General features: G+C 47.4%; 1 protein-coding gene across 1 annotated transcript; it reads left to right on the top strand.

The window, feature by feature from the left end:
* Positions 1-5,870: 5,870 nt before the first annotated feature.
* LOC133930883 (uncharacterized) lies at positions 5,871-12,481 on the top strand. The gene is made up of 10 exons (XM_062377656.1): positions 5,871-6,073; positions 6,510-7,870; positions 9,124-9,175; positions 10,360-10,562; positions 10,649-10,865; positions 10,955-11,152; positions 11,242-11,415; positions 11,490-11,879; positions 11,964-12,158; positions 12,286-12,481. Exons 2-10 carry the CDS (start codon positions 6,513-6,515, stop codon positions 12,349-12,351), a joined length of 2,853 nt encoding a protein of 950 aa, XP_062233640.1. The 5' UTR covers positions 5,871-6,073; positions 6,510-6,512; the 3' UTR covers positions 12,352-12,481.
* Positions 12,482-12,778: the final 297 nt, after the last annotated feature.

The raw sequence follows: 12,778 nt of genomic DNA on the forward strand, positions 1-12,778 counted from the left end.
TGAGCAGCCGCAAAGATTCTTGTAAAATCTGAAAATTAACACATTTAACATTCTGCTTCTGTCCTCAATATATGCAGTTCAAAAAATTTATACACATGCAATCCTCCATCAGGCTGCATTATAATTTGGGAATTTTGACTTACGAGTATCAATTTAACTCCAGCAAGGAACAAGAGTAAAGTAGTTCAAAGAGTTGAATTACCTATGAATGGAAATGAAAGAAATTAAAAAATTTGCTACTATCTTCCATGACACTCACCCAACCCACTTGAATAATGTTTTGTTCAGAGATACTAACTTTAGGTGGAATCTGATAGCTGTTTATGGGCCGGTGGATCATAGCTGGTCGGAGCACTTCCTCCAGGAATTAAACTCCTACTGCGAGAACGAGCCCTTGCCAATTGTCATGGGAGGCGACTTCAACTTGATAAGAACTGCTGCAGACAAGAACAACGACAATGTGAACTATCAGCTGATGGAGATGTTTAATGACTTCATTGGCACTTGTCAGCTACGAGAAATCCATAGGTTTGGGGGTCAATTCACCACCGAATGGGAGGAAAGATTTCTGCTGTATAATGCATGGAGCATTACCAGGATTGGATCCGACCATTCTCCCATCATCCTGGATTCAGGGGAAATAAAAAGAGAGCCCCTAAATACTTTTTCTTTGAGAAAGAAATGGATGCTGCAACTCAGTTTTAAGGACCTCTTTGAAGATAAATGGGCATCCTTCAAAGAGAGAATGCCGCCCTCTATCTACTCCCTCGATAGCTGGCATGGGTGCCTGGTTAGAAGTAGAAAATTCCTATCTAGGTGGAGTAGTCAAATAAACGGGCTTAACAAAGCTCAGAAGTCCCGTTTCATCTAGGACCTGGAGGCTTTAGATGCTAAGGCAGACAGGGAGGGCCTAGAGGCTGAAGAATGGCAGAATAGATATCAAATTGAGCGAGACTTAGGAAAACTTTACCTCATGAAAGAGGTATATTGGCAGAGGCGAGGAGGACAAGACTGGATTCTCCATGGCGATTCTAATACTAAGTTCTTCCACTTATGTGCTAATGGTCGGAAAAGGAAAAATCGCATTAGACAATTGGAGACAGAAACGGGATCGTAACGGAGCAGAACGACATAATGAAACACATTATAGACTTCTATAAAAACCTTTTCGGCTCACAAGCAGACAAAGGTCTTCACCTTAAGATGAACTTCTAGACCCAGCAGGAACTACTACCCTCTCAGGACAAGGAGTCCCTGGATGCCCCCTTCGAGGGGGAGGACTTGGATAGAGCTATCCAATCCATGGTAGCGGACTCGGCACCTGGACCCAATGGGTTCAGCGTCTCCTTTTTCCAGAAGTTTTGGCATATGATCAAGGGCGATATGTATGCCATGCTGAAAGACTTCAATGAAGGGAACTTGGATATCAAGAGAATGAACTACGATGTTATTACTCTGATTCCAAAAACCAAGGAGGCGAATAATATTAAGCAATTCAGACCCATTTGCCTCCTAAACGTGGATTACAAAGCCTTCACTAAGATGATGCCAGATAGAATTAGTCCGGTGGCTGGTAGAAATCTGGACGAATGTCAATCTACCTTTATCAAAGGAAGAAACATTTTGGAAGGGGTGCTGGTAGTTCATGAAACAATTCATGAGCTAAGGCGTTCGAAGAAACAAGGCGTACTTCTGAAGATTGACTTTGATAAAGCATATGATAAGGTTCGATGGGATTTCCTCAAGGAAGCCATGGCAGCGAAAGAATTCCCTGATAGGTGGATTAATTGGGTGATGCAAACGGTCCAAGGGGGTCAGGTTTGCGTTAATGTGAATGGCCAAAGGGGCCCATACTTCAGAACATACCAAGGGCTACGGCAGGGGGATCCGTTATCCCCGCTCTTATTCAACATTGTGGTGGAGGTCTTGGGTGCTTTGATGACTAGGGCTACAGAAAGAGGGCTGATCTTAGGTCTGATGCAGCATCTTATCCCCGAAGGGATCACCCACGTCCAATACGCTGATGACACGGTGACCAGTTTGACTACTCAGAAACTGGTATTCTAAACCTCAAGATCATCCTGTATTGCTTCAAGTGGATGTCAGGGCTTAAAATCAATTACCACAAAAGTGAAGCTTTCATCTTTGGGGTCGACCAAGAAACTAAAGAGAAGTGCGCCAATATGCTTAACTGCAAACTAGGGATCCTTCCCATTAAATATCTGGGCATCCCGATCGATGATCAGCGTTTAGGCCTTGCTGCTTTCTCTCCTGTGGTGCAAAAACTGCAAAAAAGACTCGATCCTTGGAAAGGAAAAAACATGTCTTCAGGGGGGAGACATATCCTAACCAATACGTGCCTTAGCAGACTTCCCATGTACACCATGGGCTTTTACCTTCTGCACACCGGCACCCATGGTAAGATGGACTCCATTAGATCCAAGTTCTTCTGGAGGGGTGCCCAAGACAAATTCAAGTATCATATGATCAAATGGGATGCTGCCTGCAGACCAAAAGACCAAGGAGGTCTGGGGATCATGAACACACAAATTATGAACCGGTGTTTGATGGTTAAATGGGTTTGGAAACTCCTAAAGGATGATGATGTGCTTTGGTGCAGGCTCCTCAGAGCTAAATACATGAGGGACGGGGATTTTTTCAGCGCTAAGGTGAAAGGCTCCTCTCAATTCTGGCAAGGGCTGCACAAAGTCAAACACTTATTCCACTGGGGGGCTGTGTACAAGGTTCACAACAGGATAAGGACCAGATTCTGGACCGACACATGGATGCAAGATACTCCCCTCAAGATTCAGTTTTCAGAGCTTTTCAAATCGGTTGTTGATACAGCGGCCAAGGTGGCTAACTATTTTGAGGATTATAAGTTCGGGGTCAACTTCAGAAGAACATTGACGCCTCCAGAGCTTCGGAGTTATGAGGATTTGAAGGTTTTGATGTCCTCCGTAAACCTAGACAATTTGGATGATGAAGTTAACTGGGCTCTGGAGAAGTCCAAGAACTTCACCACTAAATCTTTATACCGCTTTGTCCTTGATGGAAGGACAAGAAGTAAGATCAGTGGGTGGATATGGGGATGCAAAGTTCCTCAGAAGATAAAAATCTTCCTTTGGTAGATGTTCAACGATAGACTCCAAACCGCAACTGCACTAATACGAAGAGGTTGGAAAGGGAGTGAGTTATGTTGCCTCTGTGGGAAAAAGGAAACTGCCGAGCACATCATCTTCCAGTGTGTCACTGCCAAGTTCACATGGAGTGCGATAAGAGAATGCTTTGGCTGGGTGGATCAGCCCAGAAACCTCGACGACCTTACTTCTGGCCGCTTGCTAAAGAATCTGAATATTCCCGCAAATCTATGTCTTTTCTTTTTTGCAGGTATTACCTGGTCGTTGTGGGGCGCCAGAAACAAGATGGCGATCGAGAATGTCTTCCCCAATAAGCAGATTGATATCCTTCTCAAAGGCCTCTCTTGCTTGCAGAGTTGAAAGATCCTGTTCAAGGAGGGCGACAAGGATCTACTTCACCCGGCTCTTGATCACCTCGCGGCGTGGTGCTATGACTTCCAGCCAAACACTGTCCCCCAATCAGATGTGATCACTACCGGAGACGGCTTCTTTGCCGAGTGTCCCAGACTTTGCCGCGTGCTTTTTATCGGGCACTCGGCAAAGAGCCTCTTTGCCGAGTGCCAGCGAGAAAGAACTCGGCAAACATCTGGCACTCGGCAAAGAGTCTCTTTGCCGAGTGCCACAGAGAAAGAACTCGGCAAAAAGGTAATTTGCCGAGTGCCAGAGATAAAGAACTCGGCAAACATATGGCACTCGGCAAAGAGGCTCCTTTCCCGAGTGTCATTTTTTGACACTCGGCAAACCCTTATTTTTTTTTCACTTTTGACCTCCAAACTTTTTCTGCAGTCCTCATACAATACCTGGTACTCCATGTTCCAATGTGGCACATTTCTCGGACTTTTCCTATATTTCTTTAATTTATTTCAATTAATTGAATTTTCTTGGATAATTCAAATTATAACTGCTAGTCATTCGAATAATGAAAAAAATGAATGGAAAAATGATATTCATGTTATTTAGTATAATGTGAGGCCGTATCTAGGAACAGACCACAAATTTCAAACATCTTGTTCATGAAACATGACCACGAACTTGCGGTCGAGTTGTTTTTAAATTGTATAAAAAGCAAACGAAGTCCGAAAATCATGAAACTTGTCAAGATGTCATGATATCATATGTGGAGGCTGTGATAAAAATTTAAGAAGGTTTTGCACAAGTTGTCACGTACGATGCTTGCAAACCGAAGAATCTCCGAAGAAACTTGGGTAAACTTCTTCGGTTTGCAACGGTTACAAGCATCGTACATGACAACTTGCGCAAAACCTTCTCAAATTTTTATCACAGCCTCCACATATGATATCATTACATCTTGACAAGTTTCATGAATTTCGGACTACGTTTGCTTTTTATACAATTTAAAAACAACTCGACCGCAAGTTTGTGGTCATGTTTCGTGAACAAGATGTTCGCAATTTGTGGTATGTTCCTGGATACGGCCTCACATTATACTAAATAACATGAATATCATTTTTCCATTCATTTTTTTTCATTATTCGAATGACTAGCAGTTATAATTTGAATTATCCAAGAAAATTCAATTAATTGAAATAAATTAAAGAAATATAGAAAAAGTCCGAGAAATGTGCCACATTGGAACATGGAGTACCAGGTATTGTATGAGGACTGCAGAAAAGTTTGGAGGTCAAAAGTGAAAAAAAATAAGGGTTTGCCGAGTGTCAAAAAATGACACTCGGGAAAAGAGCCTCTTTGCCGAGTGCCAGGACGTCTGGCACTCGGCAAAGAATTTCAATTTTTTTTAAAAAACCCCTCTTTGCCGAGGGCCAGATCGGGGGCACTCGGCAAAGATTTTTAAATTTTTTTTAAGAAAACCCCTCTTTGCCGAGTGCCAGATCGGGGGCACTCGGCAAAGGGGGGATTTAACCCCCGGCCGGCCCACGCACCGCACACACGCACACACGCCCCGCCGCCGCCCGCGCCCGCGCCAGCCGCCTCCGCGCCCGCGCCGCCCACCCCGCGCCAGCGCCGCCCGCGCCCGCGCCGCCCACCCCGCGCCAGCGCCGCCCCGCGCCCGCGCCGCCCACCCCGCGCCAGCGCCGCCCGCGCCCGCGGCGCCCGCGCCCGCGCCCGCCCGCGCCCTGGTGCGCCGTGCGCACCGTGCAGGTGCTCCGCCCGGGCCTCCCCTGCGCCGTCTTCACCGGCGACGCCGACGGATCGCCCGAAGGCCTTGCCGCTCGGGCCCTAGACCGGTTCGGCGTTCGCCTCCTCCGTCCGCCGCAGGTACGGCGATAGAGTCCTACTGTCCTAGCTAAATATTGGACCTATGTAGTTTTAGTTGGTAATACTGCTTGAGAAATTAGCCAATTAGGTCGAACTAGCACACGTTTTGCGATCATAAAAGTTGGTCTGTCTTTGTTAGCTGCTATTGTTAGCTTTGTTTAGGATTGTGAGCTCTGTGCAGTAGGAATTATGCTGCACAGTAAACTTGCTTCCTAATGCATAATTTAAACCTTTGGTGCTGTATAAAAAAAAGACCTTGGTAGTCGGTAGTTTTGGTTGGAGACTGCTCATGGAAGAAGTGTGATTACCTTCCTAGTTTGCAATACATCGTGGATAAAGCTAGAACCATAGTTAGAGGGAAAAAGAATGATGACATTGTTATATATATGTGGTTGGATATAATCTTGTGCATGTCGGCCATCGTGCCGTTCATATATATGTGCATGTCGGCCATCGTGCCGTTGGATTTCTTGTAGGTTTTCGAAACCTCACCGTGCAGGGGAGGTGCTGCCGAAATTTTGTATTGACAGTTTTATGTTTCTTTTTTTGCAGAGAAGAGCCAGTCGGAGCGGCGCCGGAGTACCTCGGCGACCCCGATCGCCTTCCTTGCCGCTGCGGGTCTGCCTGCACCGCGTCGCCTCGCCACTGCACCGACCCGCCACGGCCCCGCTAGCCTGACTCCACCGCCACCCTAGGTATAACCCCTCTTTCCGTATCATGGTCGTAGATCACGTAACCCAGTTAGGCGTCTCCCGTTCGAAAGAGATACGGTTGGAAATATGCATATATTTCCATATCTAAAACCGTATCTGTTTCGAATTGTCCACGTTTTTTGGACAGCCCACGGATGCGTAGGTGGGGTTAGTTTCCATGGTCTGCTCCGATTCGAGACAGAGTTTCGGCATCATCTCCCTGTTGTTCTCCGGATACACACTCTCCCTAGCAGGACGTGTATTTGGAGAACAGCGGGGAGGTGCTGCCGAAATTCTGTCTCGAATAGGAGTAGAGCATGGAAACTAACCTCATCTACGGATCCTCGCGTGGGATTAGGACCTATCCTCACCTATTAGATAGTAGGAACGTCGTGTAGATGCAATTGATGTTTATATTACTCGCCGCTATATATGTTAGAGGATGGAGGACCGTGAGTGGATGTACACGGGCCGCGCAAGTCAGGGTCAGGTCACCAATGAATGGATCGACAAGACCGATGCTTTCTTGGAACGGGCATTTGGCGTGGCTGCTAAAGGAGCGAGTAAAATTTGCTGTCCCTACAGCAAATGTGCAAACAGGAAAAGACAAACGAAGAAGGTCATGGGGGAACATCTTTGGAAGAATGGATTTACGGCGGACTATACCCGGTGGGTCTACCATGGTGAAGCCGATCGTATGAGAGAGGAGGTGGTGAGACCACGCGTCGAGGATTATGATGCTGATGCCGGGGTAGCAAACATGTTAAATGACTATCACGAGGCACAGTTCGCTGAAGGACGTACGGAGGAGGAGCCAGAGGCAACCGCAAAGGCGTTCTACGACATGTTTGCCGCGGCACAGAAACCCCTTCACGGCCAGACAAAGGTTTCTCAACTGGATGCCATTGGACGCATAATGGCTTTAAAGTCCCAGTATAGCCTGAGTCGAGACGCCTTCGATGGTATGTTGACGGTTATTGGCAGCCTGCTTCCGGAGGGTCACCTTCTGCCAAAGAGCATGCACGAGTCACAGAAACTCCTTCGTGCACTTAAGATGCCGTATGAGCAGATACATGCTTGCCCGAAGGGGTGCGTCCTATTTAGGAAAGAATACGTGGAAGCAAAGTACTGTCCAAAGTGTAAATCATCTAGGTTCCTGGAGGTAGATTCTGGTGATGGCCAGAAGAGGCAGCTTGACATTCCCGTGATAATCCTACGGCACCTTCCGTTCATACCGAGGATCCAACGGCTATACATGACCGAGGAATCCGCGAAACAGATGACATGGCACAAAAATGGCAAACGATACAATCCTGACAGGATGGTACATGCATCCGATGGTGAAGCATGGACCCACTTTGATGGCATTCATCATGAGAAAGCTAAAGAGGCTCGTAATGTACGTGTTGCGCTGGCAACAGATGGGTTCAATCCTTATGGAATGATGGCTGCCCCATACACATGTTGGCCCGTGTTCGTTATCCCCCTCAATCTCCCCCCCGGCATATGCTTTCAACGACAGAACGTATTCTTGTCGTTGATAATTCCTGGACACCCGGGGAATAATATGGGTGTGTTCATGGAGCCTGTGATTGATGAATTGGTCCGTGCTTGGGAGGAAGGGGTATGGACATACGACCGAGCTACAAAGAAAAACTTCAAAATGCATGTTTGGTACCACTACTCCCTGCATGACTTCCTGGCGTATGGGATATTCTGCGCCTGGTGTGTTCACGGGAAGTTCCCATGCCCAGTATGCAAGGAAGGTCTGAGGTTCATTTGGTTGCAGAAGGGTGGCAAGTATTCATTGTTCGACAAACATCGGCAATTCCTCCCTCTTGACCATGCATTCAGACGAGACATCAAGAACTTTACGAAAGGTGTCGTAGTGACAGACCCTGCACCACCGATAATGACTGGTGCCACGGTTCGTGAACAGATAGATGGTCTCGAGGTCAATCCAGAAGGTGGTTTTGTGGGATATGGTGAGCAACATATGTGGACTCATAAGTCGGGCTTGACTCGGCTCCCCTATTTTGATGACCTTCTCCTTCCACACAACATTGATGTAATGCACACTGAAAAGAATGTTGCCGAGGCAATTTGGGCAACAATCATGGACATTCCTGACAAGTCAAAGGACAACGTTAAGGCTAGAGTGGATCTGGCAACGATATGCGATAGACCAAACCAACATATGAAGCCTCCTAGTCGCGGCAAGACATGGAGAAGGCCTAAGGCCGATTTTGTCTTGAGCAAGCCCCAAAGGAGGGAAGTACTAGAATGGATCCAGACGTTAATGTTCCCTGATGGGTATGCAGCTAATCTGAGGAGGGGAGTGAACTTATCTACTATGCGAGTCTTAGGGATGAAGAGTCATGACTACCACATATGGATTGAGCGGCTTCTTCCGGCGATGGTTCGAGGCTATGTCCCTGAGCATGTCTGGCTAGTGCTGGCAGAGTTGAGCTATTTCTTTCGCCAGCTTTGTGCCAAGGAGTTATCTCGGACCGTGATTGCTGACTTGGAAAGAATGGCACCTGTGTTGCTCTGTAAGTTGGAGAAGATCTTTCCACCCGGCTTCTTCAATCCGATGCAACATTTGATTTTGCACCTCCCGTACGAGGCACGAATGGGGGGGCCCGTGCAGGGCCGTTGGTGCTATCCAATCGAGAGATGTCTAAAGGTTCTTCGAAAGAAATGTAGAAATAAATGCAAAATCGAGGCTTCCATTGCAGAGGCATACATTCTGGAGGAGGTGGCGAACTTCACAACAACATACTATGGTGACAACCTCCCTAGCATGCATAATCCACCCCCTCGTTACAATGCTGGCGAAAATGAATTGAACCTCAGCCTTTTCCGAGGCCAACTCGGAAGCGCAAGTGCATCGACCCCCAAGACCTTGAATCATGAAGAGTGGCGCCATATCATGCTATACGTGTTGACCAACCTTGACGAAGTGGCACCGTACATGCAGTAAGTTCTCAACGAACTTGTTAAATACGCCGTCACTATTCTGCATCCAACCCCCTTGTTTCTCGTTGGTACAGGGAATTTCTTCATGAATTCTGGCGTCAATCAAGGGATCCTACCCCACAGCAGGTAGATACCCTTCTTAGACAGGGTGCGGGAAATGGAATGCCTGATTTCATTTCTTGGTTCAAACGGAAGGTACCGTCCAATTTAGCTCGTACGTAGTTTGACATTCCAAGTTACTCGTACGTGCGAATAATATAACGATGTATCCTGCTTGAGCTTGCAGGGCCAGAGGGATGCGTCTATGTGTGCCGAGTTGAGACAGGTTGCCGATGGCTTTGCCTATAGGGTCAGGTCATTTTCTGGTTATGACGTGAATGGATATCGCTTTCGCACAACAAGCTACGAGCAGAGTCGGCCCAATCGAAGAACCACAAGTTCTGGAGTTTTTACGCCCGGCGTTGATGAGGTCGAGTATTATGGAAGAATTGAAGAAATATACGAACTCAAGTTTCATGGTTCCAAACCTTTTAATCCCGTCATATTTAAATGCCATTGGTTTGATCCTGAAGTAACGAGACGGACATATTGTAATCTTGGGCTAGTCGAAATTCGACAGGATTCCGTCTTACCAGGAGACGATGTCTATATTGTGGCCCAACAGGCCACGCAAGTTTATTATCTCCCATATGCGTGTCAAACCATAAGGCATCTTAAGGGTTGGGATATTGTGCACAGGGTATCGCCACACGGTAAAGTGCCTGTCCCAAACGATGAAGATTACAACTTAGACCCAAACACATATGACGGAGAGTTCTTTCAAGAAGAGGGACTAGAAGGGAGGTTTGAGATAGACTTAACCGAAGCGATCGGAATGGAAGTAGACAATGAAACGGTTATTGAAGAGGACGTTGGAGATGAGGTGCAAAATGTGAAGGACTTACAAATGCTTGAGCGATTACATTTAGACAATGACAATGGCAACATTGCTCATTCGGATAGTGTTGATTATTTCGGCATGATTGATAGTGATGATGAGACTTATGATCCAGCTAATCCCGATCATGAAGATTATTTCTAATACATGTAATACTATGTTATTTTGTAATTACGTTTTGTTTATTTTGCATCTCTTTCTAAGTACTTCTTGTTTATCTGTGCTTATTGGTTTACTCTTTTTAATTGCAGGTGATTGAACAAAGATGGTGGGCGGTGGGATGAGGAAGCTAACGTCCTTGTACCGAAGGACAAGGAGGAGCAGCCACAGGAGGGAGTCGTCGCCTGCCGCCCCGTCGCGTGATGATGAGGAGGAGGAGCAGGTGCCCCAGGAGGACGCCGAGGAGGCGCAGGAGGACGCGCAGGAGGAGGCGCAGGAGGACGCGCTGGAGGAGGCGACAGCAGGGGGTTCCGCTTCCTCTAGTTCGTCCAGCGTCTACTTGCGAGGTCCCGCGAGCCTCCCTCAGCGACCGATACCTCGTGAGAGACGCCCGCTGATTCGACCCGAGGGGGAAAAGTAAGTAACTTTAGATGTTATCACTACTTTATATGATATGTTGAATATCAAAATAGAAATTGGACGATTGTTAATCACTTGGGCAGGAACTGGACGATTGTGGCGAGTGGAGGTGCTCACACACGCCAAGTCAATGGCATCCTCGGTCTTCTGTGCAAGGAGCACTTCCCTGGCCTGGTTGAGTACGCCGGAGTGACGGGGCCGGCCTACTCGTTTGACCACTACGCCGCTGCCCCCGATGCTGCAGATCGGGCCCGCAGGGTATTCAACAACAAGGCGGAGCGGGTGAAGCAAGAGCTGTGGGTAAGTCTTCCTCGCACTACATTGCTCAATACATCGTATTTATTGGACATTCTTGAAATAATGAATGGATACATCGTGTTTATATGCAGGATTTCTTTAGATGCCAGGACAGACATGAGGCCAGGGCGGATGCGGTGGCTACCAAATGCTGCAAAAAACTCGTCGCGGACATGCATTACGAGGCGCGCATCCAGGCCGTCGTAACTTACCACGGGACCGTCGTTGGAACGAAGGTCACCAAAAGGGACGCAAGAACCATGACGCTGACCCGGGACCAGTACCTGCAGGTAAATACAGAACATTAATACTGATTCCTTTTGAGATTAAGTAGGCTTAATTTCATCTTTTGATATGTCATGTACTTGATGGCCTGTAGATGATTCCTTATTGGTGCGCCGCGCATCCCCAGTGCTGGGAACAGATGGTGGACAAGTGGTGCTCACGCGAGTGGGAGGAGACGCACAACTTGTGCCGGGAGCGGCGTTTGATGATGCCAGGTGTAGCACACCATCAAGGCAGCCGCAACCTCAGCGGATACGCACAAACATGGGTACGCGAATTCATTTATTTATTCTAACGCTCAATTCTGCATGATTTCTAATCATCTTGCTGTTTTTCTCGCAGTCGGCGTCACATGGTGGCCAGCCTTGCTCCATCTTCAAGGCATTTGCTATGGCCCACAAGGGCAAGGCGACGTCCGACGTCGACTACAACCCGGAGGACGGGCCCGAGGCGTACAGCAATGCGACCGTCCACAACCGCCTTAGTGAGTACACATCGATGGCAAGGGAGGTCCATGGGCCAGAGTACGATCCGATCACCGAGGACCTTGATGGAGAAGTCGTCATGAGGGTGGGAGGAGGCAAGAAGCATGGGCGATACTGGATTGGCGACGGCGCAATCGACTCGGCCGCTACTCCCAGTCTCTCCCAGATTCGAGCAAGCAGCACGAGCACGAGCCCGGCCATACGACCTCGGAAGGACACTTCACACCACCGAGTGGAGGCACTCGAGGTTATTCCTGGTTTATTCGTCGTTCATTGGTTTTTTCATACCTTTCCTTTGCATTATTGTAACATTAGGGTGAATATATTGTAGGCCCAGCTGGAACAAGAGAGGAGGATACGGGAGCAAATGCAGGCGACGATGGAGAGGGTGGAGGCCGAGCGGGAGGCCGAGCAGCGGAGGATGGTGGAGATTCTTCAGTACATGCAAAGTATTGGCGCCGCTACGGGTGTAGCTCCGCCACCTTCGCTATTCGCTCCACCTCCACCTCCTCACTATTCTACTCCTGTGAGTATAAATGTTTTAGTTTGTATGTTCATGCTTACGGTCAAACCTAGTGGAGTATGAAAGTTTTATTCATGTATGGTATATATTTATCTTGTCTCACACATGCAATCTCTTCTCCTTTGTGCAGAATCAATCGGCGGCATCGAACGATCCTCATGCTTCAGCGAATCCTTCACCAAATCAGTTTCATTGACCATCTTGGTGATGATACTTGTGGTTGTTAATGGTACTTCTATTTGCAATTATGGTTGTAGATGATGGAGCACTTGGATTACTTGTGAACTTATTTGTGATATATTGTGAGACATGTGATGTTTGTGATATATATGTGTTGTTGGTGATATATATGTGCTGTTGATGATATATATGTGATGTTGGTGATGTTTGTTATATATATATCTGTTTGTTTGGATGTGATGTCAAAAACAAATAAAAAAGGCTGTTTTCAGTCACTTTGCCGAGTGCAATGGCCATGACACTCAGCAAAGTGACAACATACTTTGCCGAGAGCCACGGTCCAGGCACTCGGCAAAGATGGCCTGTTTGCCGAGTGTCCTCCAGGTGGCACTCGGCACAGACGCCACCTTTGCCGAGTGTTTTATTCACTGGCGCTCGGCAAA

The sequence above is a fragment of the Phragmites australis genome, chromosome 1 (assembly GCF_958298935.1).
Source record: "Phragmites australis chromosome 1, lpPhrAust1.1, whole genome shotgun sequence".
NCBI lineage: Eukaryota > Viridiplantae > Streptophyta > Magnoliopsida > Poales > Poaceae > Phragmites > Phragmites australis.

Excerpts from the sequence above, each read along its gene's own strand:
- LOC133930883 (XM_062377656.1), top strand. The coding sequence starts at position 6,513 with ATGGAGGACCGTGAGTGGATGTACACGGGCCGCGCAAGTCAGGGTCAG. Across the intron at positions 11,416-11,489 it reads GCGGATACGCACAAACATGG|TCGGCGTCACATGGTGGCCA; the intron begins GTACGCGAATTC and ends TTTTTCTCGCAG. Across the intron at positions 11,880-11,963 it reads ACCGAGTGGAGGCACTCGAG|GCCCAGCTGGAACAAGAGAG; the intron begins GTTATTCCTGGT and ends AATATATTGTAG.